Source organism: Geospiza fortis, unplaced genomic scaffold (genome assembly GCF_000277835.1).
Source record: "Geospiza fortis unplaced genomic scaffold, GeoFor_1.0 scaffold450, whole genome shotgun sequence".
NCBI classification, from domain to species: Eukaryota; Metazoa; Chordata; class Aves; order Passeriformes; family Thraupidae; genus Geospiza; species Geospiza fortis.
The window spans coordinates 2,215,251-2,241,920 of NW_005054416.1; the positions used below are offsets into that span (position 1 = coordinate 2,215,251).

At 53.2% G+C, this 26,670-nt stretch overlaps 3 protein-coding genes across 3 annotated transcripts in view; 1 reads left to right on the top strand and 2 right to left on the bottom strand.

The window, feature by feature from the left end:
• Positions 1-1,949: 1,949 nt before the first annotated feature.
• Positions 1,950-3,821, bottom strand: FEN1 (flap structure-specific endonuclease 1). Its single transcript, XM_031061562.1, has one exon. The coding sequence runs from the start codon at positions 3,819-3,821 to the stop codon at positions 2,661-2,663; it is 1,161 nt and encodes a 386-aa protein (XP_030917422.1). The 3' UTR covers positions 1,950-2,660.
• A 41-nt stretch (positions 3,822-3,862) lies between these two features.
• Positions 3,863-5,184, top strand: TMEM258 (transmembrane protein 258). Its single transcript, XM_031061516.1, has 3 exons — positions 3,863-3,904; positions 4,633-4,760; positions 4,906-5,184. Exons 1-3 carry the CDS (start codon positions 3,863-3,865, stop codon positions 5,030-5,032), a joined length of 297 nt encoding a protein of 98 aa, XP_030917376.1. The 3' UTR covers positions 5,033-5,184.
• A 3,367-nt stretch (positions 5,185-8,551) lies between these two features.
• Positions 8,552-26,670, bottom strand: part of MYRF (myelin regulatory factor) — a 42,800-nt gene continuing 24,681 nt past the window's right edge. The window contains exons 5-27 of the mRNA XM_031061517.1: positions 26,601-26,670; positions 26,076-26,248; positions 25,716-25,839; positions 20,427-20,622; positions 19,740-19,816; positions 19,149-19,259; positions 18,786-18,876; positions 17,718-17,918; positions 16,986-17,094; positions 16,456-16,565; positions 15,841-16,001; positions 15,340-15,412; positions 14,681-14,769; positions 14,282-14,350; positions 13,696-13,776; positions 12,497-12,582; positions 12,230-12,391; positions 11,307-11,585; positions 11,133-11,220; positions 10,770-10,844; positions 10,545-10,647; positions 9,873-9,947; positions 8,552-9,674 (exon numbers count right to left, since the gene is read on the bottom strand). The exon at positions 26,601-26,670 is cut by the window's right edge and continues 162 nt beyond it. Of these exons, the coding sequence (XP_030917377.1) occupies positions 9,588-9,674; positions 9,873-9,947; positions 10,545-10,647; positions 10,770-10,844; positions 11,133-11,220; positions 11,307-11,585; positions 12,230-12,391; positions 12,497-12,582; positions 13,696-13,776; positions 14,282-14,350; positions 14,681-14,769; positions 15,340-15,412; positions 15,841-16,001; positions 16,456-16,565; positions 16,986-17,094; positions 17,718-17,918; positions 18,786-18,876; positions 19,149-19,259; positions 19,740-19,816; positions 20,427-20,622; positions 25,716-25,839; positions 26,076-26,248; positions 26,601-26,670 (2,690 nt within the window). The 3' untranslated portion in view covers positions 8,552-9,587. The remainder of the gene's footprint in view (positions 9,675-9,872; positions 9,948-10,544; positions 10,648-10,769; positions 10,845-11,132; positions 11,221-11,306; positions 11,586-12,229; positions 12,392-12,496; positions 12,583-13,695; positions 13,777-14,281; positions 14,351-14,680; positions 14,770-15,339; positions 15,413-15,840; positions 16,002-16,455; positions 16,566-16,985; positions 17,095-17,717; positions 17,919-18,785; positions 18,877-19,148; positions 19,260-19,739; positions 19,817-20,426; positions 20,623-25,715; positions 25,840-26,075; positions 26,249-26,600) is intronic.

The following is a 26,670-nucleotide window of genomic DNA, read 5'->3' on the forward strand; positions in this document are numbered from 1 at the left end:
TCCCTTGTGGCTGCGGGCCCTGCTGCACCCCCTGTGCGACAGCGGCGCGGGAGCTGCAGGACCTGGTGACGGCGCTGTGGCCCGAGGTGTCCTTCCCGCGGGACTCGGAGATGTGGCAGCTGTCGTGGGAGGACCTGGAGCATCTGCTGGAGCAAGGCCACCTGCCCTGCTGCGCCTCCTCCAGCTCCTCTGAGAGCCCCCAGCCCTCCAGGAGCCCAACAAGACCCCTGATCTGTTGGAAAACATCTGCCGCTGGAAAAGGCTCAGTCCTCCGCAGAACCCGACGCTGGCTGAGATCCTCCCCCCTTCCAAGAATGTCCATCCCTCGGAAAGGCTCCTCCATTCCCATCCAGACCCTCTGTGACCTGTGTTGTGCTCCAACTGGAACCTGGCCTGTTCCTGCCAAGAAGCAAGTGGAAGTATCCTGGAGCCGCCGGTGCCCAATCCATGGCTCCCAGGATCCTGCGGCGGAGCCATCGGGGCAGACTCTCCGCACGCTGCTGGACAAGAGGCTCCGGCAGCAAAGGCAGCTGTTCCCATGTCAGGAATGGTCCCTGGAGTTGGCTGTGGAGGACGAGGCTAAGGAAGATCTCCCCACCTGGGATATTTATAGCAAAGGTCTCCACCCCTGCCAGAGCCTCCATGAGATCTGCTGGACTCCAGATGGAGGAGCCCACATGGACAGGTCTCCCTGCTGCCTCGGAGCTGTGGCTATCCACAGAACTCACCAGATACCCACAGCCAGGAAAAGCCTGGCAATACAACCGGGAGGCCAAGCCATTCCAGCAAAGCATTCCCAGCAGCAAGTGTCCCTGAGTCGCCGGTGCCCAATGCACGGCTCCCAGGGTGCAGCAGTGCCACAGGAGAAAACCCTCCGGGCAGCGCTGGACAAGAGGCTCCAGCGGGAATGGAAACGCAAGGGAGCTCTCAGGAGATGGCTGTCACGGATCCAGGATGCAGCTCATGGCAGCAGCGGGCACACTCCGTAGTGTTCTTCCTGCTGGATAAACTCAGGGTTTCCTCAAAAGCTGTCTGGGAGTTCCCACTGTTCTGCTTTCCGCTGGGACAGGGTTCCTTTCTTCCCAGGAGCTGGCATATATTGGGCTTGGATGAGGGTGGGAATGCTGTGGGTAACACATGAGGCATGGTCCAGCCAGCTGGAAAACTGGGATGAAGAAGTTGAAAATTCATTTAATCAGAACTAAGAGGTGGAAAAGGGGGAAAGGTGGAAAAGTATTCCAGTCTTCCCACGGGGAGACTGCCCACACCTGAGTCCCAAATCCCCCTTGCTCTCTCTGATTGGCTCTGCTGGGTCTCTAGCTTCCCACAGCATTTGCTCCTAAGATAAAGACTGGAACTGGAATTCATTAATAATAATGTCAGTGTCAGAAGCAGTGGGAATCTTTGTTTGGAATGAGAAATGGAAGAAAAATGGAGTGAAATACCATGAAGCACCAGGTAGGGAGAGGGTGGTGGAAGAGCAGCTTTTAGAATTGGCAAATTTCCCAGACTTATTTCCAGATATTATTATTTTAAAGTATTTTTTTATCCCTCCACCACAAAACCATTGCCGTATCTATGAAGATATCTGGAGATAAAAGAGAAATACTTAATTTAAAAATTTCTGGGGAAAAAACAATTATAGATCGAAACATGTAAGAGAATCCACAACAAGGAAACATAAATCTCAATTTTAGCATGATTAATGCATAGTAAATATTAAAGATTCACTTCCCCACAAAACAAGCCAGCTTCTTATTGTCCAAACTGGCAAAGAGCAGACTCACGGATTTTGATGTCTATGAAGCATCCAAAGAGCTCAAAATTGGAATTCTTTGTGTTCCAGACTCCGAATGGTTTTTCGGCTGTTACAGAATTCCCTCTAAAACTGGGATTTTCATTTAAAACCACGGTTTAAGCCCCTTCTCTAGAGAAAGAGAAACAGTGTCTTTGAGTTCAAATTTTATTCTGAAAACAAAACCCATCCCGTGGCTCTGACAAGCAAAACACTACAGAAAATACAGAATAAAATAAGAAATAAAAGGTTTTAATTCCCATCTGGGGACCTGTAAGTGTGTACAACGCGGAAAAGTGCCTCTGGAATTCAGGGACTGAAGAGGCTGAAGTTCTAGGCTCATGGATATTTTTATTTTTAAGCATTTCTAAGCAAATTTCAGGCTGGGAGAGCTGCAGTCTGGGCTCAACTTTCCCTGGACTATGCACTAAAAGAGGGCCAGGACATGGCTGGAATTGAGATCACAACTGGGTTTTGAATAAGGAGAGTGACCATGAAAAGGGAAGGAAAAACCTTAACGAACTCTCTTTAAAGGGAGAATTTTACCTCATTACTTGAAGCCTCCTTCTCAATTCCAGCTTGCCTTCTGCTCCTATCTTTCCAGTTTCTGCTTGCATCTACCTTTTCTGGGATGGATGGGATCAGGCTGAAATCTAACTTCTCCTGGGTCTGCTCTGGAGCTGTTCAGCTTTGGAATTCTGAAATCTGGGAGTGTTTGTGCCCAGAAGCCGTTCCACTCTGCCGGCCTCATCCATTCCTTCCCAGCACTAACACGCAGCACTGACACACAACTGTCATTACTCTAAAATTCCTCATTAAGCCCCCCAGAAACCCAATCCCAGAGGTCTGTGGGCACCTGATCTGCTTATTTTGCCTTTTTAGTCTTTGTGGCCGGGGTGCCGTTGGGCTTGGAGTTGGTCTTGGCTTTCTTCTTGGCCCCTCCCTTGGGCTCCGGCTCCTTGCGCTTGGCCGAGGTGATGGACCCGGTGACCTTGAAGAAGTCGTCGAGCCGGCCCTGGGTGCTTCCCTGGCGGCTCTTGCTCAGCCTCTTGACGCCGTTGCGGACGCGCTCCTCGTTGAACTGCTTCTCCCCACACATGAACTGCACCAGCTGCTCCTCGTCCGGCTCGCTCCACTTCAGCTCCACGGCCTCGGGATCGATCACGTCGGGCTCCAGGAAGAGCTTCTGGGCCTCCCTGTGCAGCCAGTTCTCGGGCAGGGGGTACTTCTTGGTGTCAATCTGCTGCACAATCCTCTCGATGGATTTGTGCTCCCGGATGAGCTCCACGGCGCGCTTCGGCCCAATGCCGCGGATGCTTTCGCAGTAGTCGCAGCCCAGCAGGATGCACAGGTCCACAAACTGCTCCCAGGTCAGCTGCAGATCCTGCAGGATCCGGTTCAGGTGGAACTCCTGGATGGGCAGCTTCTTGGTCTCGCTGGCCGTGAGGTGCCGCATCAGCACGGGGCTGCCGAAGGTGAGGCAATCCATGTCCTCTGTGGCGGCGGCATACACCTTCCCGGCCTTCACCAGGGCGGCACAGCTGGCCTCTGCCTCGCCGGGTGCCTCCACGTAGGGAATTCCCATCAGCGTCAGCAGCTTCTTGCACTCCTGCGTGTGCTGCGGCGTCACCTTGACCAGCCTCTTGCTGTACTTCTCGATGTTCTCCTCCTCCCCGGCCTCCTGCGCTTCCTGCAGGTGCTTCTCTGCCTCTGCCCGGCGCTCCGTGCGCTTGGCCAGCTCCCCGGATTTCAGCTGCGGGGGCTTCCCGTCGAACACGTACACCGGCTTGATGCCGTTCTCCACCATGCGGATGGTGCGGTAGAACATTCCCATCAGGTGGCTGGTGGTCTCCCCGTCCTCGTTCTGGAGCACATCGGCTCCCTGCCGCACGGCGATCAGGAACTGGTAGATGCTCATGGAGGCGTCGATGGCCACTTTCCGGCCGAAGTAGGACTTGATGTCGTTCTCCCGGATGGCCCCGGGAGCCACGTCGGCGATAAGCTTGGCCAAGCCATGGATTCCCATCCTGGGGAAGGGAAAAAGGGGATGTTGAGAGCGGGCTCTGAATGAGGAATGTTGGGCCACCCAAGGAGGGGGAAGCCAAGAGGGCAGCGCTTCCCCTGCAAACCATCACTCCAGGGGCTGTGGCCTCTACTGGCAGCCCTTATCCGGAATCCTGCCTCAGGCCACCCTTATCCCTCACCGCTCCCTCTCGGCCCATCATTACTCCCCTTCCAACCTCTGCCCCTCCCATCCCAATCTCCTTCCCCAAAACTCGATTATCTCCACCATTACAACCATCTATACCCCATCACCTCCCCATTCTTATCTCCTTATGCCCTAGCTCCCCAGGCCTGCCATCAATCCCTCTTCCATCCGCCTCAGATCCCCCGTTTACCTCAGCCACCATTATCCCCTCAGGGGCCCCGTTCTCTCTCGGATGCCATTACTCCTCAGAGCTCCCGTTTCCCCTCAGATCCCCGTTCTCCCTCAGCCGCCATTCCCCCTCAGAGCTCCCGTTTCCCCTCAGATCCCCGTTATCCCTCAACCATTCCCCCTCAGAGCCCCCGTTTCCCCTCAGATCCCCGTTATCCCTCAACCATTCCCCCTCAGAGCCCCCGTTTCCCCTCAGATCCCCGTTATCCCTCAACCATTCCCCCTCAGAGCCCCCGTTTCCCCTCAGATCCCCGTTATCCCTCAACCATTCCCCCTCAGAGCCCCCGTTTCCCCTCAGATCCCCGTTATCCCTCAGCCATTCCCCCTCAGAGCTCCTGTTTCCCCTCAGATCCCCGTTATCCCTCAGCCATTCCCCCTCAGAGCTCCTGTTTCCCCTCAGATCCCCGTTATCCCTCAGCCATTCCCCCTCAGAGTCAGATACACGAGCCCGGTGAACCCGGCCGTGTTCCCGCACCTCACCGTGGTGCTGCTGGCCATCGGCATGTTCTTCACCGCCTGGTTCTTCGTGTATCCCCGCGGCTGAGCGCAGGGTCCCCTTGCTGTGCCTTCCAATCCCGGATTATCGCCCTGATTCCCGGGGGCAGGGGAGCGGGTGGGGGTCCCCTCGCCTTGCTGTGCCTCTGTTTTATCACCTTAACCCCCGGCCTGGCAGCTACGAGGTGACATCCACCAAGTACACCCGGGACATCTACAAGGAGCTGCTGATCTCGCTGGTGGCATCGCTCTTCATGGGCTTCGGGGTCCTGTTCCTGCTGCTCTGGGTTGGGATCTACGTCTGAACCCCCCGGGGGGCCTGGATGGGGGATTCGGGAAAGCTCTTTTTATATTTCTTTTGTATTTCAAGGAGAAAACGCCTGTAGCAGGTGTGGTCTGCGACAGGCAGTGACCCACAGGTGAATAAAGGTGGCTCTGTGACACGCCTGCCTAGGGACTGCTGGTTTGTCTTTTTTTTTTTTTTAACCTGGCTTTTCCAAAGGTCTTGGATAGAATTATGGGAAGTCTAAGGTTGGAAAAGCCCTCTAGGATCACCTAGTCCAGCCCTTCCCCCAGCACTGCCAAGGCCACCACTAACCCATGTCCCCAAGTGCCACACAGCGTTTAAATCCCTCCAGGGATGGGGATTCCACCTCTGGAGCCTGTTCCTGTGCTCTAAAACCCTTTCCATGAAGGAATTTTTCCTAATGCCCAACCTAAACCTCTCCTGGTGCAGTTGGGATCTTGGGTACTTTGGGATGTGGCCAGTGTTATCCCAGGTTTCTGTGCTGTGTGTGGTTGCAGGTGTTCCAGTGCCATCTTGTGTCGTGGTGCAGCCAGGCTGTGCAAAATAAATCCTAAATCTGCTTTTAACCCCTCAGCCTTCTTTGCCCGTCACATCCCCTCACCCTTTTTTTTGGGAATGCTGTGCCTGTTCTCATCCCTAAACAGGAGTGTGGTGGTGCTGGATGTGCCCTTCATTAATTCCTGAATTAACTGCCTGGCCTAGGAACAAGGAATTGATTTATATGTCTTCAAGAGACAGGTTGGAATTTTAGCCCAGCTTTCAAACCATTCCACTTCCAAATCACAAATCCAAGCCCCGATTTCCTGTTTGGGAAGGAAGATTTCTTTATGTGGACTTTTGGATCCTTCTGCATCTGAGTCTGCCCTCTGAAGTGAGCAATGTGATGTCAGAGGCAGGGTTTCATTTTTTTCTTTTTTCTTCCTTTCTTCTTTTTTCCCTTTTTTCTTATTCCCCCTTTCTTTGTCCTTCTGCTTTCTTTTTCCTTTTCCCTTTGTCCATTTAACTGTTTTTTTCCCTCTTTATTTTCTTAATTTTTCTCCTGCTTTCTTCATTTTCCCTTCCTAATTTCTTTCCCCTTCTTCCTTTCTTTTTCCTCCTTCCTTTCTCCTTTTTTCCCCATTCCAAAGAACCGTGACTGGGCATATCCAGAAACTTCCACTGATTAAAGACTTGGAATTTTCTCAATCCCTTGGGCAGTTTTACAGCCATTCACCTGAGTTATTCCATCAGAAAGGGAGGAAAACACCAGGAGCCATCCTTGGATACAAAGCAGTATTTATATATTTTATTCATATGGGCACATTTACCTCCAGCATAAAACAAAGTCTAAATAAGCAAAACAAAACAAACAAACAAAAAAAACCCGGGGAATCCGGAAACTCAGCCCTCAAATTCAGCAAAATATAAATATAAATCGGGAAGAAAAGAGGGAAACCACGCTTGTTCCCCACAAATAAAAACCAGGAATCAATAATAACCTGCTACAAATGCAACTCTACGAACTGGCTGGCAAAATACAGTGATTAAAGCTGTGGCAGCAACATTTAAACCAACAAAATTAGTGCTTTACGTGGTGTTTTTTTCCTTAATTCTTCCAGTGGTGCCATAGTCTCTATTTACAGGCTTTAAGCTCCAACAGTAGGACAGAAGAGTTGGGAATTTGCTTTTGAAACAACTCCCAAACAGCCTCGTTCTCCACCCTTTTGTCTTCCTTCCCGCCAGGAATGTCTCTTTGCCGCTGGATGGGGAGGGATTTCCCCAAGCTGGAGAGGTGGGCTCAGAATTCCCTCCGTCCCACGCAGGGAAAGGCCTGATTGTGAACTCTCTTGGTACTGATTGGGGACAGGGAAGGGGCAGAGATGCTTTTTTGGGGGAAATCCATGCAGACAGCTGTTTCCACGGGCCTGGAAGCAATTCCATGACTCCTTCATTTTATAACTCTGAGCCCCTTTGGAGCTCGTTGCTGCCTCGCTGGGCAGCAGCCGATGGATGATTTTTATCATGGAATCCTGGAATGGTTTGGGTGGGAAGGGACCTTAAAGCCCATTCAGTCCCACTCCCTGCCATGGGCAGGGACACCTTCCACTGGTCCAGGCAGCTCCAAACCCATCCAACCTGTCCTGGAACACTTCCAGGGATGGAACATCCAAAACTTCTCCAGGCAACCTGTGCCACTTTAAGACATAAGGTACTATTGACACTAAAAACTTCATCCTGAATCCCTGTCCTCTCCTGATGCCAGGGATTGCTGCCAGCTCCATGTGGGTAGGGCTGGCTTTGGCACTCCAGGAATTGCCACATCCCAGTTAAACCACCAGGGCACCATGTCTGAGGCACCATTTGGGAATATATGTGGGAAAACACTGTTCCTTGGGGCTGTTCCATAAGGAAAAAGGCACTAGAGATGTTTCCAGGCACTTGGTTTGTTGGGAGTCTCCTTAAATCCCATGGCTGAGCATCCTGGGGACACCTGAGAGATCCCAACTTCCTTCTGGGCCACCACTGATTGATTCCTTCCCTCAGGAATGGGGTGGAATGTACTGGAGTGTCCTGGCTGAGGGGGGTGGTGATTGCAGGCTCTGGCCCCCCCAACATTCCCTGTTTCCTCTTCCAGGAGCTTTTATCCCAGCTCAGCATCACTCACCTGAGGAAGGACGTGCCAGCCTGGGCCACTGATTGCCAAGGGAACAACAAACCTGCCAAGGAAGTCACTTCCCAGTTTAAAACCAGGAAAAACCACTCAGGGCAGGTGGAGGGAAAAGCACTCAGCTACATCCAGGTGTTTCCGTCCCAATTTCAGGGAAAAACAGAGAATCCTGCTGAGCATGGAGCCCCCCTGCTTGTGCATAGGTATTCCCAGGCCTTGGGGTGTCCTGTTGTCCCACTGAGCTTCCCAAAATTGGGTTTTCCAACTGCTTGGCTGCTCAGAATGCCCTGCTCACCCACTATTCCCTGCTTCCCAGGATTCAGTGGATTTTAGTAACTATAATTCAGTGTTTCCAGGACTTGAAACCTTCCTACAAACAGTTCTTGGGGGCAGGTGCCAAATCCAAGTGACATCACCAGGAATTTCAGGGCTGCTTTGCTGGGATAAGCTCAGGAGGGGGATGATGGGAGATAAAACCAGATGTGCCCAGGAACCATCACTTTACCTGGATACAACCCATCTTTGTTTTTCCAGAGCAGCTTTAGAGTGTCCTTAGGATCAGCATGTGGTATTCCCCCCTCACTTGTTTCCTCAGGGAAATCCATCTTGGAATACCCTGGAGGTGACTGAGCCTCCAGGAACGCAGACAACTCCTCTGTAGCACGAGGAGCAGGGCGGGGAGGAGGAAGCACAGGGAGCCACTTGGCTTTCCCACAGGACACACGTGGCTCGATGGGGCCAGAAGGAAATTCCTGGTTTTTTACAGCTTCAACCCCACAAGAATTCAGTAGTTTAGCAATTTAAGGACTTGTAACAGTAAAATATCCCAAATCCCCCCAGCGTAGCTCTGTGAGGGCAGGGACAGCCTGCAGCTGCTGCCATCCCAGCTTTTGGGAGAACATCACCCCTCTCCTGAGGCAGAGATCCTGCCTGGACACAGATCCTGGTGCTCCCAGGGACTTGGCCTTGCTCTGCAGGGCACTCCAGGCTTTGCCAGTGCTGCACATCTGGGCAGAGGTTGGCACTGGCTCCAGAGCTGACCAGGCAGCTCCGCACACGCCGCTTCCAAGCGGATAAAAACGGATCCTACCACACTAAATGTGGGTAAGTCCTGGTCATTTGTCACCCCTGGCTTGGGGACAAGTGTCCCCAAGTGTGGCATGGCCTCAGCCGCAGTTTGAGTGGGGGTTTTAACCATCCAGACCTGGATATCCCACATGGATGTGGGATTTAAGAGCACAAAGAAGAGGGGGGGTGACGTTGAAGCTGCTCCTTCTCTGGTTGTTCCTAGAGGAACGTGTCCATTGGCAGGTCCGGGAGTCTCTGGGGAGTCTGTGGGAAGTGGCCCTGGGCCAAGCAGAAGGAACAGCAACTCCAGTGTAGAACTTCCAGTAGGTCCAGGCACAGCCATCCTTTCGAGGCCAAACTCCAGCGTTTGGCTCTTGGAAAGGGCTCCAGTGTTGAAGCAATTCCAGTGTTGTGAAGAACTGATGTGGGACATCTGAGAGCACCACGTGGGGCTCCTGTCCAAGGAAGGAGCACCCCTCTGAGATGTGGCAGAGCTGTCCACGCTCAGTCCGGTGTGATGCTTCCAAATCCAGTGTTGGAAGGGGAGGGAGAAGTGATGGAGGACACAAACATCCCCCTAAGGGAAGGAGAGGGGTGTGGGATGTTGGGAATTGGTGCGAGGTCCCCCCAGGAGCCACCACAGGGCTGGTGGTGGCTTTTAGGTCCTGTGTGTCCTGAGCTACAGTGTCTCCAGCCGTCACCATTCCAGCTCCGGAGCTGCTGCAGGACACGGGGATGAGGCGGGGCTGGGGGCCAGCGGAGCAGGGAATTCGGGAGGCTCCCAGTGGCACCAGTTCCCCTCCTGTCTCCGAGCAGAGGGCACTGGTGCTGCCGGGACTCACTCACAGAGCCAGTAGAACTGGAAGTAATAGTCAGTGAAGAGGTGTCCCAGCTGCTCCAGGGAAGTGCCGCAGTCAGCTCGGCCCTAGGAACGGGAAAAGCAGCTTAGAGAGAGAGGGGTGCCACTCCAAGGGTGGAATTCTGCCTGGATTATGGGCTTGGGCAGGGACAGATCATCCTCCTACCACCCACAGGACTGTAGGAAGCTCCTGCATTTCCCACATTTCATAAATCCCCCACTTCTCTCCTTCCACATGGCCCCGGACAAGCTGCGGGTACGCACCGGCTGCGCCACTCGGAAGTGGTAGGAAAACTCCCGGAAGGACAGCATCACCAGGGGCCAGCGGTGCGAGGTGTCCTGGGGAGGGAAGAACAGCTGGTCAGGGATCAGCTTGGGGGATGGCCTCCAGACTGGATCTGTGAGGAAATCCACAGCCTCCTGCTGTCAAGCGACCCCATGGATGTTTCCTGGAGCACAAGTGGGATGAGGAAGGGCTCTGGGAGCTGGGGGGGCTCAGCCTGGAGGAAAGGAGGCTCCAGATGGACCTTCTGCCTCTACTGGAAGTAGAGATGGTCCAGATGGACCTACTGGAAGTTCTGCATAAATCCCTGACAGGAGAGGGCAGCCAGATGGGATCAGGCTCTGCTCCCAGGGAACCAAGGACAGGATGAGACGAAATGGCCTCAAGCTGTGCCAGGGGAGGTTTAAGATGGGTATTAGGGAAAATTCCTTCATGGGAATGCCTTCATGGGAAGGGCTGCCTTATTGCCTGTGGGAATAAGTCAAGGGGTGGAAGGGGAGCAGCAGTGGAGTCCCCACTCCTGGAGGGATTTAAAAGCCCCGTGGATTTGGCACTTGGGGACATGGTGGCCTTGGCAGGGCTGGGGGAATGGTTGGACTTTTCCAACCTCAATGATTCCATGTGTATTTTGTGAGCTGTCTCCTTCTCCCTACCTGTGCATCTGTGGAGTCAGTGGAGCTGTTCCTGCTCACAGCATCCTGGCAGGGATCACTGGAGACAAGGTCACAAAGGGAGATGGACACAGTGGAGGAGGAGCTGAGAAGAGAGGACACCATGAGGGTGTGGAAGGGGGAACAAGTGTCCCTTTCCCATGGAGGCACCATGGCCACATCAGCTACTCCAGGGGCTCCCAAAGGACAAGATCCATGGGCACTCACTTCATCTCCAGGGTCAGGTTGGTGTTCACGGCTGTCTGCTGGCTCACAGGGATGCGGTAGCTGAAATTCCCAGTCCTGGGAACACAGAAAGAACATTAGATGTCACCAGGCTGTGGGAAGGTCAGGACAGGACTCAAAATCCCTGTCAGGCTGAGAACTCAGAGGGAAAAACTTCCCAATGTCCCAAGGACGAGCCCACCACCAAACACAACCCCTAAGGGAAAGCTGGGAGCACCAGCTCCTCTTCCCATGGAGCAGCACGAAGTCATGGCAGGAAGCACCCAAGAAAATATTGGAAAAACTCCCAGATTTTCCTGTTTGCTGCTCCCACTGAAGTGCCACCAGCCAGCCCTTCTGGCTCACCTGCAGGCGTCGGCAGCGGCGCAGTACTGGGAATGGATGGCCAGGTTGATCTCCAGGATCCGGATGGATTGCAGCACCGGGCTCGGCCCTAGCAGGGAGAGAACAAGATGTTTAGGAACAGCAAAGGGTGGAAAATCCCGAGGCTGGAAGGGAAAGAAGATGGGATCCACGTACCATCCGTGCCGGGCTGCTCCGTGCGGGGCCGCTCGCTCACCGGCTGCCGGAGGCTGCGCTGCTGCCGGGAGTTGCTGCGGGAGAGCGAGAGGTTGGAGATGTACTTGGATTTGCCCTGGATGTGGGAGAAGGGGGAGGAGGGGCTGGCATTGGGGCTGCCGAAGCTCTGAGACCTGTCAGGAGTCTTTGGCCACTTGGTGTAGGAGGTGGATTTCCCGGTGATGCCCCTGGATTTGGCTTTGATATTTGTCACTGGCAGGAGGGAAGGCTGGCTTTGGTCTGTGGAAAAACAGGAGAGAAGGTTGTGCTGAGAGGCAGAGAAAGGCTGGGAGCACTGGGATCACCCTGTCCCCATGTCACCTCCTGATGCTCCCCAGGTTGCCCAGAGAAGCTGTGGCTGCCCCTGGATCCCTGCAAGTGTTCCAGGCCAGGTTGGACAGGACTTGGAACAACCTGGGATAGTGGAAGGTTCCCTGCCCATGGCAGGGGGGGAACCAGATGGGTTCTAAGGTCCCTTCTGACCCAAAGCATTCCAGGATTCTGTGCTTCCATTCCCTCTGTGCCTGATGGAGCTGATAATGGAATGAGGTCAGACCTCAAGGTAGGGCTGCTCAGGTGAGCTGTGCCTGGTGTAGCACGGGAAACTCCAAATCCTTTTTAGCTCCCACACACCCCTGGCAACAGGATTCAAACTGCACCACATGGGCAGAGATGGATATAAAGGATACATCCAAGGATAAGAATAGAAAGGGGATCAGCTATTAGAGAGCTTCCAAAGGAGTGGAATGAGGATCTGGAGGTGAGAAGGAGCTGGAATTGTTCATCCTGGAGGAGACCTTCTCACAAGGAACATGAGGAGGACACGAGGTGACACAAACCTTGGAGATGTCCCAGCATTTCTGGGAATCTGGGCTGGCCCTCACCTGTCCGGTTGGTGGCATGGGCAGGGCTGGTCTCCGAGGGGACAGTAGAGGAGATGGCAGTGGGAGCAACGGAGCAGCACGTGGAAAAACAGGGAGGGCTGAAACAGGCCAGCACACCACGACCGGGAATGCCAAGGGCTACTCCATGTGTCTCATCTGGGACTGTAGGGACACAGGGAATTAATAAGTCAAAGGATGGAACAGGAGCAGCACCTGGTGTCCTGCAGGCCTTCCATGAAACCAGAGCCATCCCAATCCATCACCCACCGTGCTCTGGGGGGGTCCTGCTGCTGGCCCCGTTGGATGCGGCCGTGGATCGCACGATCTGCGTCTTGTCAATGTTCTGGCTTGACCTGGAAGGCAGGAAAAGATGCTGGAAACCTCCTGGGTGTGGACAATGGGGTCACTTGGCTGCAGCAGGAGGATGGGAAGAGGGATATGGAGTAAGTGGAGAAGTGGAGGAGAACAGAGTGATCTGGGAAAGGCAGGAGAAAGGCACACGAGCCATGAAAACTGCAAGGAGAGCTCAGAAATTCCACAGGGAATGGTGTGAGTGTTCCATGTCTGGCAGGGAAAAGTCACAGCTGATTCAGAGGACACCAGCAACCCTCCTGGAACATGGTGTACATGGTGGATTTGACTCCCATCAGGAATCTCCTGGGTGGATTTAGGTCCTTGGGAATCAACAGGCTTCAAGCTCTCACCACTCCCTAAGGAATGTGCCCTTATCCCTTGAAGACAGACTATTCCTCACCTTGTTCCTCAAAAACAGACACAATCCCCCCACCTCCAAATTCATCCCATGGAATTCCAGGTGTTTCACTGCTGCTATCCAAGACCTGAGCTGAGCACACCACAGGCATCTCCTGAGGGTTAGGGAGATGGGAAAGGGAGGGAATCTTTCTCCCAGGTCTGCAGAACAAGGAACACTTCTGGACACCTGTGTCCATGTCTTACCTGTCCCTGAGCATCGCTCCAGGTTTCTGTGGGATTAACAGAGCTTCACTCATTTAGAGGAATTAAGAAAACACTTTGTCATCTCCGAGATTTATATAAATAGAAGGATTTCTTTTCCAGGTGAAAGGAGACTCAATGCCAATCTTCCAAAGAGAATGTGGGCACAAGCCTCTGGAGCTTCACCTTCATCCCAGTCTAAATCCAACCCTTATCCCTGAAGTTCCTCCACTGCCTCATCCCTTCTCCTTACACAGCTTTATCTTGCTCCTGCTCTCCCTGCAGGATGCAATTTCTTTATTTGACATTTAACTAATTGATTTTTCCATCTCCAACTCCTAATTTGCCTTCCCTGACAAGACCCATAACCCTTCCTCCTGGAATCCCACTGGAAGTCTCACATCCCTTTCTCTGTTTCCAGTTTCTTTGCCCTTCGTGGTGCAGGGAAAAAAAGAGGAATTAAGAGAAGGGACGAAGGAATTAAATAATGAAATAATGAAACAGTCACATACCGTGGACACAGAGCGACCGGAATTCCGGGACCCCCGTGCCGAAAGAGGGCCAGGAGACAGGCAGTGGGTACAGCAAAGGAGCTACAGGACAGTGCAGGGAGACAAGGAGAACAGGAAAGTGGGAAGATGACCAGGGAATGATAGAGGATATGGAAGATAATGGGAAGGAAAAGACAAAAATGGGGAAATCAACGGCAAAGTGGAAGGAAAATGGGTTGGATGAGAGATGTGAGGAGGAGAGGAGGGAGAAAAATGGGAGAGGGAAAAGAGAGGGAGAAAAAGAGACTCATTATCAGTTTACACGAGCTCCCAAAGCTGATCCAGCCCTGCTGCACCAGTGGGATGAGGCTGTTTTAGTCCAGCTGGAGGCATCCAAGGAACATGCAGCACATCCTAAAAAGAGATTCCCTTTTCCTTCTCTATTCCTCACTTCTTGCTCCAGATAATTCAACCACCATCAGACTGGGGTGTGTGGCTGTGCTTGGCAGGGTTTGCAGCTCTGGAACTGTGCTCAGTAATCCCAGTTTCTGTGCTCCAGCCTCTCCCAGGTGTCCTCATCCCTCCCAGCAATTCCCGAAATACCCACCCATCGATGTCCACAAGATCCTCCTCGCTGCGCAGGCTCAGCACGTAGAGCGTGGACATGGACACCACGCTGGAAAAGAGAGAAGGAAAGGGTGAGGAGGAGCAGGGAGCAAGGATAGGGCATGGGATCGATCCACTTCCATGGGATTCCAGCCCAGGAGAGATGGATTCCTCATCCCTGGAAGTGCTCATGGCCAGGCTGGAGCAGCCTGGGATAGTGGAAGTTCCCATCTCATGGCAGGGGATTGGAACCAGATAAACTTTAAGGTCTCTTCCAACCCAAAGCATTCCAGGATTCTCTGGAAGAGACCATAGACCCATAGCCCCTCGCTGCACACCCCATGGATGGCACAGTCCCAATGGATGAGCTGGAGGCAGAAGGCCAGGAGTGGGATCTCACCTGAATGCCATGATGATGACCAGGGCAATGATGGTGCCCTGAAGGAAGCGCTGGCTGATGCAGGCCTGCTCCGGGACAACCGACGGAGACTGCGATGGAAAAAAACCCTGGATGAGCTCATTCAGGACCCCCTGGATCAGCTCAGCTCCCTCACTGCTCTGGTCCTTGCACAGATCTCCCACAGCCCATCTTCCTGCCTCCCTGAAAATCCTCAACTCCTCAAGTTTAGAAGTCATTCAATGTCTCCATTAGGAGATGGAAAGGAAGATCATGGGAAAACTGCGGCTGGAAAAAGCCCTCTAGGATCGTGAGTGCAACCCCACCCCCAGCACTGCCAAGGCCACCACTAATCCATGTCCCCAAGTGCCACATCCACAGGGTTTTTAAATCCCACCAGCAATGGGGACTCCACCACTGGAGCCTGCTCCAGTGCCTGACAGCCCTTTCCATGAAGAAATTTTCCCTAATATCCAGCCTTGTCCTCCTGTGTCACAACCTGGGGCCACTTCCTCTTGGATAAAGCAGGGAGCAGAGCCCAATCTCCTGGCTCCAACCTCCTTCCAGGGATTTGTGGACAGTGAGGTTCCCCCTGATCCCCCTTTTCTCCAGGCTGATCCTTCTCTGCTCCTGGCACTGCTCCTTTGGGATCCATCCCTTACCTTGCTGGTGACTTTGTGGGGTCTCTTTTTGTGCGGCACGCTCCCCGCCCGGCTAAACTGGCTCCCAGTTTGGCTGCAAGGAAAAGGAGGAATGGAGCTGAGCTGGGCAGGAATAGCTTTCCAAACCATTACCAGGAAAAAATGGGATTTTCTGGGAGGGAAAAGACGTTTTTGTGGTGTGACAGTCACAAACCCTTTTGGTGTTTTGCCCCAAAACCAGCATAAGCAGGGTCAGGATGGAGATTTTGGAAGCATGGGAAACTCTTTGCCATGACAAAGCCACTGACTTTAGGGAAACAGGGAGACTATTTCATCCTGGGTGTTGTTGGGCTGGTCCTGTGGGAATTCCAAACCTCCTCAAGCTCAGCTCTTTAAATCCACTCCAGGCCAAGCGATATCAAGCAACATCCCAGTCCTTCCTCATCTCCCTGTTCCCAATCTGAGCTGCCCCTTGGAACTTCCTGGGATGAAAGGGGACATGCCCTCTGGCTCCACAGGTACCTGAAGGCTCCAGAGCTCACAGTGGACTTCATGCTGTCCAGCCTCTTGAGCTTGGCCAGCTTGTGGCTCCACCTTTCCAGCTCATCGATCCGTGTCTCCAGGTTATCCGTGAGCTTGCACAGCTCTTTCACGGCTCCCACGTTCTCCATGAAGATCCGCTCCTGCCAGGGAATCAGGCCAGCAGGCTGAGGCACACCTGGACATGGATGATCCATGCCGTCCATGTGTGCCATGGGAGACTGTCCCCTCGATTCCCAGAGCAGCAACCAGGCTGCCACAGGTTGGGAAAGGTCAGGAAACCAGGTGCTCCAGGTTATCCTGACATAAGCACCTTATCTTATCTAGGAAGGGGAGATTAGGACTGGGAGCCTCCCAGCAGGAAGCTGCCAACAAGGAGCCCTTCCCGAGGGAGATGCTGCCAATTTCCACCAGCATCAGGCTGGTCCCTCCCTGCTGGCGTCCGATATCCACCCAGGGCTGCTCCCGACTTCTGGAAGACCAGCCAGGTCTGAAACTCATCTGGGAGCATTTCCCAGGCATCCCACTTTCCCTCTCCCATATCCAGCTCCACAATTCCCTCGAGCCAGCTTCCCCAGCCTCCTGGCTGCCACCAACCTTGTTCACCACCAGGAAGTTCTCCAGGGTTTTCCCATTGGAAAAGACCAGGTCCCCAGTGTCCTTCACAGCTTCCGGCAGAATCTCCTTCACTTCCTGAGCAATGACACCTGGAGATGTGGAGATGGAACAGTGGGGTGGGATGGGATAACCCTGCACCCCCTGGATACTCATTCCAAGCTGTGCAGGGCTCCTAGGAGACCCTCAAGGGCAGAGGATGGTCAGACAAGGCTGTTCCCTAAATTCTATGGATAGGGATTATCACCCCACCATAGTATACTTGGAGAAACCTTCTCCCTGTGGGAAGTGCCACCTTCTCTCCCACTCACTAAAGAGGGAATTCCATTAGATTCCCTAATTTGGGAGGTTAGAAGGGCCCTTTTGCCCACCCCACACCTGGGGGGCTGCCCTGGCACAGAGCTGGGTACAGCCCCTGGAAAAGTCAGGGAATTCCTGTGGGACATTCCTGTGTCAGAGGCATATTCCCATGGGACATTCCCATCTCACAGGTGTATTCCCATGGGATGTACCTGTCTCAGAGGTGCTGTCAATGCCCACCGTGGCTGCAAACTCAGGTTTGTAGTTGTAGTGCACCAGCCTCATCCTGGAGATCCGCTTCAGCTGCTCCGTGGTGTCCACCTGGGACAAAACAGGCACATGGAATTCCCAATGGGATATTGCTTCTCAAATCCCCACCACTCTGCATCCAAGCAGGACAATCCATTATAGCCCATGGGAATTCCTTTGGGAGACAGCCCTAAACCCTGCTCTGAGCAGCCATAAGGACAAACACTGGAGTTAATGTCCAAGTCAGGACAAGATCCTTGGATAGGGATACCAGGAGACTGAGTCTCCTTGCAGAACCAGACACAGGGAAGAGACAGTTCCCAAAAACAGGTGACAGGATTATATCCAGCTTTTCTGGACAGGCAAATCTAGCTGAGAGAAATTCAGAGCAGAGCCAAGCTGCTCACCCAGGCTCTGGCAAGGCCCTGTGTGGTACCTGCCACATTGACCTTTTTTCCAGTAATTTTCCACCTTCTTCCCACTGTTTGCTACTTCTGGTTAACACTGGGAGAGTCAATATTCCCTAAGACACTGGACTGGCTGTGCTTGGGACAGAAAAAATCCTAAGGCACTTCCCATCTGCTCTGCAGTCATAGGATCAGGGAACATCCCGAGAAGGAAAGGACGTGAAAGAATCATTGGAGTTCTTCAGCCTCCTGGTGACCCCAAGCCCACCCTGCTTCCCAGGTTCCCACCTCCTGGATGTCCTCTTTCACTCGGACATCCGAAGGGTGCATCAGGGACCCCATGACCTTCACGTTGCCATGGACCACCAGGGCCTCATCCGGGCGGTCCGTGTTGATTCCCACGCGGCCGTGGTGGAACACGGTGTCCGGGAGCTGCGCCCGCTGCCACAGCACGTCACTGTCACTCTCAAACTGCCCCGGGTTGGAAGCCTGTGGAGAAATGGGACAACAGGGACTGACTGAAAAGCAGGCAAGGGAATGCTGGGAAGCAGAGATGGGGAAGGCTGGCTTCTCCTTCTCCTTCTCCTTCTCCTTCTCCTTCTCCTTCTCCTCCTTCTCCTCTCCCTAAAGGAAAATCCTTGCTTCCTTCAGCTGCTATCCCAGCTATCAGTGTTCCAGCCACTAAGGACAGCAGGAAACCAAGTGACATGGATGATACTCCTGGGTCCCAAACTCAGCGCATTCCAGGCTGCCCGCAATTCCCTGAAATTCTGTGCTGGACATTCTGGAAGCTGCCTAATCCATCGTGGACTTCTTGTCTGAGGTCCCTGTTTGGGTTTTAATACCTGCTTTCATGTTTTGGAGCTGTGTGCTCCAGCAAAACCCTGGGAGAGTCTGGGAATGGTGCCTTTCTTTTCCTGCTCCCCTGCCTTAGGACATGAAAAAGTGATGTTCTGGGAGAGTGCCCAATTTTCCTGCATCTTCTTGTTCCTGCTGCAGAGTTCCAACAACCCTCTTTCCTCATTCCCAACAATTCTATTGGACACTGACCCCATTTAGAGAATGGGATTCCTTCCTCATCCTGTAACAGGCTCTTGAAGCAGGTATGGAAAGTCTGAAGCCAGAATCCAAGTGTGGACAGGGAAAGCCACAAGCAAGGCAGGGAGAGTTTGGAGGAGGTGGGAAAGGTGGGAAATCAAGTTTGGAAAAGACCTCTAAGAACATCAAAGCCAACCCAGCACCTCCACCACATTCACCACTAAACCAAGACCCACATCCACACATTTTGTGGATGTGGAATGTGGGAAACAGCCCAGGATGGTGCAGCAAGGAGTGTGGAAGGAGACAGGGATTTACCCGGACGATGATCCGCTCGGAGATGTGGGCTGCCAGCGTGTAGTTCTGGTTCTGGGCGTGTGCCTGCAGGGCCACCACCAGCATGAAGTACCTGCAGAGGGACACAGCTCAGGGACACATCCTGTGCTGGGAAGAGCCGGATCTCTGTCCCCTCTGGAGCACTGGGCACCATGGTGGGCTCGCAGCACCCCCTCTCCTGGTGCTGGGTGTCCCCAACCCCTCCCAGACCAGGGACACCCTTCTGGTGTCCACAATCCAAGCCCTATTCCACATCCCACTCCAGCCACTCTGCCCAACCCAGGGACAGGCAGATCCACAGGATTCTCAGGATGTTCTGGAGGAGGCCCCTGTGTTGTCCCTCACCTCTGGTCTGGGTTGGGTTTGCCTTTTTTCCTCATGTTGTTGGCCGTGGTCTCGCTGAAGTGCAGCCGCCCCACAGTGACCTTGGTGACCTGCTCTGGGGGGAGATTCACCCTGCAAGGAAAGGAAAACAAAGCAATGAGTGAGGATGGTGGCAATCTGGGAATGGTGCCTATCTTTTCCCACTCCTCTCCTTTCTCTTCCTTCCTTAGGTGGGGAGCACACAGTTTTCCTGCACCTGGAGGCCCTGAACCCAACAACACTCTTCCCTCATTCCCAGCTGCACACTGGTCCTATCTTGGGACCTGGCACACATACTTCATGCCCTGAGGAACCAGGTATGGAGAGGATGGAGCCACAGCCTGGAGAGGAGAGCTTTTTTGGGAATGGCCATCTCCTGCCTGCTCCACCAGTCTATGACCCGGGCACAGAGCAGGGTTGGGAATGCAAAGACAGGAAAACAGAGAAAACTGGAGAGTGTGACACTCACACAGTGAAGTGGGAGATCTCCAACTCCACCATTTCCCCACCTTCTCCTGCTGTTGCTTACTCCCTGGAAGCAGAGGAAGCTCATTCCCACAAGGACATACTCACGTGACGGGGTTGAAGGGCCGTTTGCTGCGGTCTGACTGCGACTGCTCGATGTTGATGGACTGGTTCAAGGCCTCGAGCTGGAGAAGAGAATTTGGGAATGTGGCACAGAGCACAGAGACCTTCCCCTTCCCACCTCCTCCCTCCCTGCTCTCTGCCCACCCTCCCATGACAGGGTACATCTGACTCTGAACACCCAGCCTGAGTGTGGGCATTGTCCAAGTGTCAAAAAAGTTGAGGGTGGAAGGATCTTCCCAAAGTGCCCACCGGAGTCAAAGGTGAGTGGGAAGCAATCCTGAAGATAGCTAGACCGAGCCCATCTTAGGACTTGTATTTCAATGGCCTCAGGGGATGTTTAAATTGGATATCAGGGAAAACCCCTTCATGGAAAGGGTGGTCAGACATTGAAACAGGCTGCCCAGGGCAGTGGTAGAGTCACCATTCCTAGAGAGATATAAAAGCTGTGTGGACATGGCACCGGGGGACATGGATTAGTGGTGGCCTTGGCAGTGCTGGGAGAAGGGCTGGACTCCATGACCCTAGAGGGCTTTTCCAACCTATCCCATTCCATGACTGTGTGATTCCACACATTCCTCTACTACATGAAGAGGCGCTGTTACCTGTCCCCAGCCATCTCCCAACCCCTCTGTTCCCAGCTGGATTCACCATGGTCCCTCAGCTCCCGCTTACCTTCACTCCGTGCAGTTTCAGGTAGAAGCACTCCAAGGGTTTCAGGCCCTCAGGGGTCTTCACGTACTTGGGATCGCCGAGCATTCCGATGTACACGGTGACCTGGAAGTGGTTCTTCTTCTGGCACACAAAGGCGTCGTCTCCCACGGAGAAGTTGAAGCCCTTGTCGGCATCCACGCGGTACGTGAGCATCGGGCTGGGGAGAGGGAGCAGCTGAGAACAGCAATTTCCCACAGAAACTGCGGATATCCCATCCCTGGAAGTGTTCCGTGCCAGGCTGGATGGGGCTTGGAGCAACCTGGGCTAGTGGAAGGTGTCCCTGCCCATGGATCATCATCACTGGATGATCCATAAGGTTTCTTCCAACCCACATCATTCCACAGCTCTTCCCATTCAAATGGGAAGGAATATGGAGATGCCAAGTTCCAAAGTCTGCCCAAAGCCTGGAGCATCCCTTTAACATGGGAGTAGCAGCTCAGACTGACCCACACCTTGTGGCATTCCCAATGTTACCTTCTGTCAGCTGTACCCTCCCAAAGTCCAGCTGAAATCACAACCACCTGCCCTGGCTGCTGCGGAAAAGCTTCCAGCTCTCCCAGTGGACAGGTCTGGAGGAGGACAGGGAGGGAGGAGGAGGGGTCCTGGCTGCTCCATGAACACACACCAGCTGGAAAGGTTTAATCTACATCTCCTTAATGGGCTGGTTTCCATGGGAATCAGGGAAATATGTGGCCTTTTCAGTGAGTCTGTTTTCCTCACCATCCATAAAGCCCAGTCCTGGGCTGGTGGGCCCTCGGAAGGGGGGAAGGAGGGGAAGGAGCTGCCTCTCATCCCACAGAACACCCAAATTCCATTGATTTTAATTAAGGAACAGGGGATGAGATAAAGGGGGAGCTCAGCCCAGCCTTGGATCTCAGGCTTAAAAATTATGGAGTACTTCTCCCCCAAAACCAAACCATTCTGACTTCCACCTCCAGAAGGACTGGAGCAACAGGAGGGGAGGTGGACAGACTGACAGTAAGAAATGGGGCAGAACTCAGGAGACTCTGGGAAGCAGGAAATAAGGATTCTTCACCGGTATCCCTCCTTTTTTTCTGGAATAAAACCATTCTCCCCCTGCAATCACCTGAGGAGTTAATGTGGATGAGAGCTGGGGGCGATTCCAGGTTGCCATGAGTAATTCTGGGATAGCCACGAGGAACTACTCACTCCTTACGCCCCAGGGAGTTGGGAATGCTGTGCCCTGCTCCAGACACAAACCAGACGGTGGGAGCAGAGCACTACCTTAGCCCAGAGGCACGAGAGGAATTCCCCAGCCTCCTCCCAGCCTCAGCCCTGGATTCTCTATCTGGATATTCCTGACTGGGACACACAGCTGAAGCTGACCCAAGCACCCTCATCCCAAGGGGACCCAAGTGAAGCCATTCCTGTTTTTTTTAATGGCTCCCAAGTGTTCCCTACTCTTCCCACTGTTTTTTAACTGGCAAAACCAAGGAGAGAAAGGGTCTGTCTGCACTTCCAAACCACGGATGCTTCCCAAATTGGAAAACTGACAGCTGCTAAATGTGTGCTGACAGAAGGGAGACAGGCAGCCCCCCCCACTCCTCGGCCTTCTAGAAATTCCAGGTCTTCCACAATCCCCTTTCAGAGGTTCCTTTTCACTGATTTTCCCATTTTCCCAATGGCTGTGCTGCTGCATCCCCCAAATCGGGATCCCTGCACTAGGATTGGTGAGAGGGAAGAAGCTGCTTTCCATGCTGGCTTTTCCAGGGACAGGGCAGGGGCCAAAGGGCAAAGTGTCAGGAATAAAAGGTCTGGGGTCAAATGGATTATTTGATCCCGAACATCCCCACTGACAGGGGCGGATTAAGGCAGGACAGAAGGGCAGGATCAGAGGAGGTTTTTCCCAATCCCAGTGAGGGTAAGGGGTTACAAACTCCCCACAGGGAATTGTATTGGGATTTGGCCAAGAGCAGGATGGCAGAGCGATGCTCATGCTCCCCCATTCCTTCCCTCTGTCCATCCAGGTTTCCCCATATCTAAACCACTCCTAAAACATAATACTGGGAGACCCCTAATCCAAAGACATTCCCTAATTCCATGCATTCTCTGATTTCTTTTGCTTCCCATTCCCTAATTCCATGCATTCTCTGATTTCTTTTGCTTCCAGGATACAAACTCCAGCTGAGCAGCAGGACACTGCCATCTATCCCAAACAATCCCACCTGTGTGTCCACACTATGTATTCCCTTCAGCTTCCCAGGACATATCCATGATCCATCACCAGCACCCTGTATCACATATCCCAAAACATATCTAGCAGGTCTGGACCATGACTGGTCTCCATTCCCTTGGTGAGATCCAGGGTGTGCAGCACAGCCAAGTTTGGAGCTGTTTATCCAGACACTTCTACCAGCCAAGGGGTGCAACCCCAAAACCCCAGGATTAGCCCCTGGAGAGCACCAGTTTGCTGGATGGGAAAAGAACAGCACCTTCCCATTTTCCCAGTTCCAAGGCTCTGGCCTCAGCATGGAGCTGTTTCCATGAAGGGCTGCACAATTCCCAGCTGCCTTCCCTCAAACTGGGAGAGGGAGGAGGGAGCTGGAATTTATCGGAGTCTGCTGTCAGGGAGATGAATGGCTCCTTCTCCCAGGAGTAAATTAGGGAATTGCCCGGTTGCAGGCCTCTTTGGCTCCGCTGCTAGAAACCAGCTCATCCCTGGAAATGTTCACTGAGCCTAAAACCACAAAATCAGAGCAAAAGGCCAAAAACATTGTATGCTATCCATAAAATTAATCCAGGGATTTCTGTCTCCTTCAACAACACAGATTCCTTGGCAAAACCTGAGACACGGGCCTGGAATGGAACCTAATCCCTACCCCATCCCCTTATGGAACCTAATTTTTTTGTGTGCACAGGGAGGAAAACATGGAATAGCATTAATTGTACTTTTTCCCCTGTAATCGCTCCCAAGAATCTGGTAAGAACCTGGACAGCTTCCCATGCTCTCCCTCCTTCACCTTCTCTCTGGACTCTTTTCTTAGGATCAAGAGTAGGAAAAATCAGATAATTCAGATGATTCACATTCCTGAGGCTGTGAAAAGGTTTTGGGCACCTGGATCAGAGGGAACTCAAACAGCACATCGAGACTGGGGACAGCTTCCAGCAGAAACCAGACTGGGAATGGCTGCTCCTTGGAAGCTAAATTGGGGCAATAGTTATGGATCCTGATGTGGATGCTGCTCATTTGCTGAGGACACCCAAAAGCAGAAAAAAGGAGACAATCCCCACTTGTCAAATGTGAATGAACCAACCTAAAAAATGCCATTACAGGAGCAAGTAAAGATGGACTTTTTAAATGTGTTTCTCATAGATTATCCCAGGAAAGTGCTGAACCAGGAGAATGAAGGGATGTTCCATTTAAAAAGAGATGTAGGTCCAGCTTGGACAGGAGCAGGAAGAGTCCCCTGAGGTAATGTGGAGCTAAAAATTAATCAATCAACCTTTAACCCTTAATTCTGCTCAAATCCAGCACCACAACAAAGCCCACGTGGCTTCCTCAAATCCCCACGGAGTCACCTCAATGGAATTTATTCCTTACACAACAGGATGACGACCTCAATGCCCCAGGAGTGGGTTTGCTCTGGCTTTTGCCCTAAATCCTGAAAACAGGCATTAGGGAAGTGATCCCAAGATCCAAAGGACAGGGCTGGTTTTGTAGATGTTCTCCAGCAACTCCTCTGTGTCCAGCAGAAAACATAATAGAGTTTGCCCCTCCCAATCCACCTGGGGACAGCAGGGTGCATGGAAAATCTCTGGAAGTGGGACAGAAATGCCTGGAAATGGCACGGGACAGGCTGTGATGTGTTTGGGATGGAAAAACATTTTCCCAGAGCAGGAAGCAGTGAGAAGGAAAAGGGAGGCTGGAAAACCAAAGGATAAGAGGTGACATGTCCAGACAGAGGTCAGAGGAGGTGGCAGTGGAACTCCTACACATGGAAGAGGGATTTGGAGACAGGATCCATGGGAGATGCTCAGCTTTCCCCATCCCACCATCCAGAGGGAGCAAACTGGTGCTGGAGAGCAGGGAAAGGTGCAGGATGGCTTTGGAGCTGCTGATATTCTTTTATGGGAATGGCTTGGTAAACCAGAAGGAATTGTCTTCCCAAATTATCCCTCTCCTGCTGTGGGGTGGGAAAACAGCCACAGAGTCCAAAAGAGGCAACCAGCTCCAACAGAGAATTCCCTGCCCTGGCACCCACCATGAAAGATGGGATAAAATTCCCTGTCCATTCCCACCATGAAAGACGGGATAAAGACTGGAAGAGCAGATTTTGTGGGAAAGCTGGGACTCTGCCCCCACCCTTGGAGTCCTTGGCTCCCATTCCCAGGCAAAGTGTGATCATAGTCCCAGGTTACCCACAGGTACCAGAGCATTCCCTGCTCCATGTCCCCCACAGGACCCCAGCTGGCTGTGTGGAAAGAGGAGGGAGGGAATTGGGAGGGAACAGAGGGTCCCTGAGAGGTTCCTGGAAGCCATCCCACAGCTTGCCAGCTCTTTGTCACCTCCCAGGAATGCAGGGAGGATCCAGAGTGGTTTCCTCCTGAGCACTCCTCCTTCCCAGTGTGCTGTCTCCACCCTCTACTGCCTCAATTCCCAGCCCACCTTCCCATTTCTCTCTTCCCTGTCTTGATCATCCCAGCCTTCCTCTCTGGCCTGTCTGCCACTTCCGAGATTTCCTAAACCCCTTCCCTCTTTTTCCTTCCCCCTCTGCCCCCTCAACCATTCCCACTCCTTCTCCTCCTCCTCCTCGTCCTCGTCCTCCTCCTCCTCCTCCTCCAGGTCCTTTCCACACTGCCCAAGCTGCCCTGAAGTGGCTCTGGATGACCTCCAGCCTCCCACACTAGGAATTCTCAATCCTAAATTTAAAATCCAGGACCCTGGTAAGCCTAGGGAGGGGAAAAAGGTGCTACTCGTCCCAACTTTCCTCAGGACAAGGCCGGATTTGCCAACAAAGGCCTCCATGGTGAGCAAGGTCTGAGTGGCTCTGGAATTGTTACCAAAGCTGCTGAAATGCCTTCTGCTATTCCTTAATTATCCATAAAAGGTGTGGAGGAGCAACATTCCCAGTAGGGAAGGGGCAATGGGGAGCATTACCTCCACCACAAAGCCCAGCCCAGGCAGATCCTTATCCCATATTTCGAGTGGGATGTTCCCAACCCCAGTGGCTTGCCACTTGCACAAGGAATGTGAATCCCACTTTCCCCAGTGGCGAGGGAATTACTCACAGCTCCTTGTAGTTGGCATCGTACAGAGTTGCCCACTTGTTCTGCTGGTGTGGCTGCCACCTGATGGACTGGAAGTTGGGATCCAGGTAGGAGCCGTTCAGGCTGTCGTTATCCTGAATCAGGCCTGTGGGGAACAGTTAAAATGGATTAAATCCCGATTTTACTCACTGGGCTGAGTATCCAGAGGGGTGGGAGCCCAAGGAAGCGACCAGCACTGCCTGAAGCTTCCCTCCTTCTGCTGGGGCAGCACCAGATCCAGGGTGAACCCCACAGGCTGGCAACCTCTGCAGCCATCCTCCCTCCTCCCACAGCCCTGGCCTGGCAGGAATGGGGCTGGAATTCAGGGGATAACGGGGGTACCTGGAGAGAGCGCTCCCGGCTGGTGCCAGGGCGGCGTCTGGACGCGGTCGGGATTGAGCGGCACCGATCCCATTCCCGGCTCCTGCTTGATCAGCCCATTGAGCATCTGGGCATTGAGGGTGTTGGGGGGGGACTCGGAGTGTTTCCGCTTCTTGGCGGGATGCACCGGGAGGCTGCGGATACCACGGGAACGCTCAGCAGGGAACGGAGAGTCGGGAGGTGACAACCCCACAGCCAGGACAAGTGGGATCTCACATGGAAAACACAACATTCCTACAGCCCCTGTCCCACCTTATCCCACACCACTGAGTCTGGGTCACTACTTCTGCTGAGCCACATCTTCAATTCCACAGAATCCCAGAATGGTTTGGGTTGGACGGGACCTTAAAGCTCATCTGGTTCCTAACCCTAACCCTAACCTTCCACAGATTTCCTGTGTCTGTTCCTACCACCCAACCCCACACTTCAGGCAATCCACACACCTCCAGCTCCCATTCCCTCACCCCTGCCATTCCCAGGCCTTACTCTGCTCCGTGCTGCTGGAGGAGCTGGTGCAGCATCTGGGATTGCTGGGCATGGTGGAGCTGGGCTGGGG

Coding starts and splice junctions, on each gene's coding strand:
- FEN1 (XM_031061562.1), bottom strand. CDS start 3,821: ATGGGAATCCATGGCTTGGCCAAGCTTATCGCCGACGTGGCTCCCGGG.
- TMEM258 (XM_031061516.1), top strand. CDS start 3,863: ATGAGGAATGTTGGGCCACCCAAGGAGGGGGAAGCCAAGAGG. Junction 3,905..4,632: donor AGGAGGGGGAAGCCAAGAGG/GCAGCGCTTCCC, acceptor GTTTCCCCTCAG/ATCCCCGTTATCCCTCAGCC. Junction 4,761..4,905: donor TTCACCGCCTGGTTCTTCGT/GTATCCCCGCGG, acceptor CCGGCCTGGCAG/CTACGAGGTGACATCCACCA.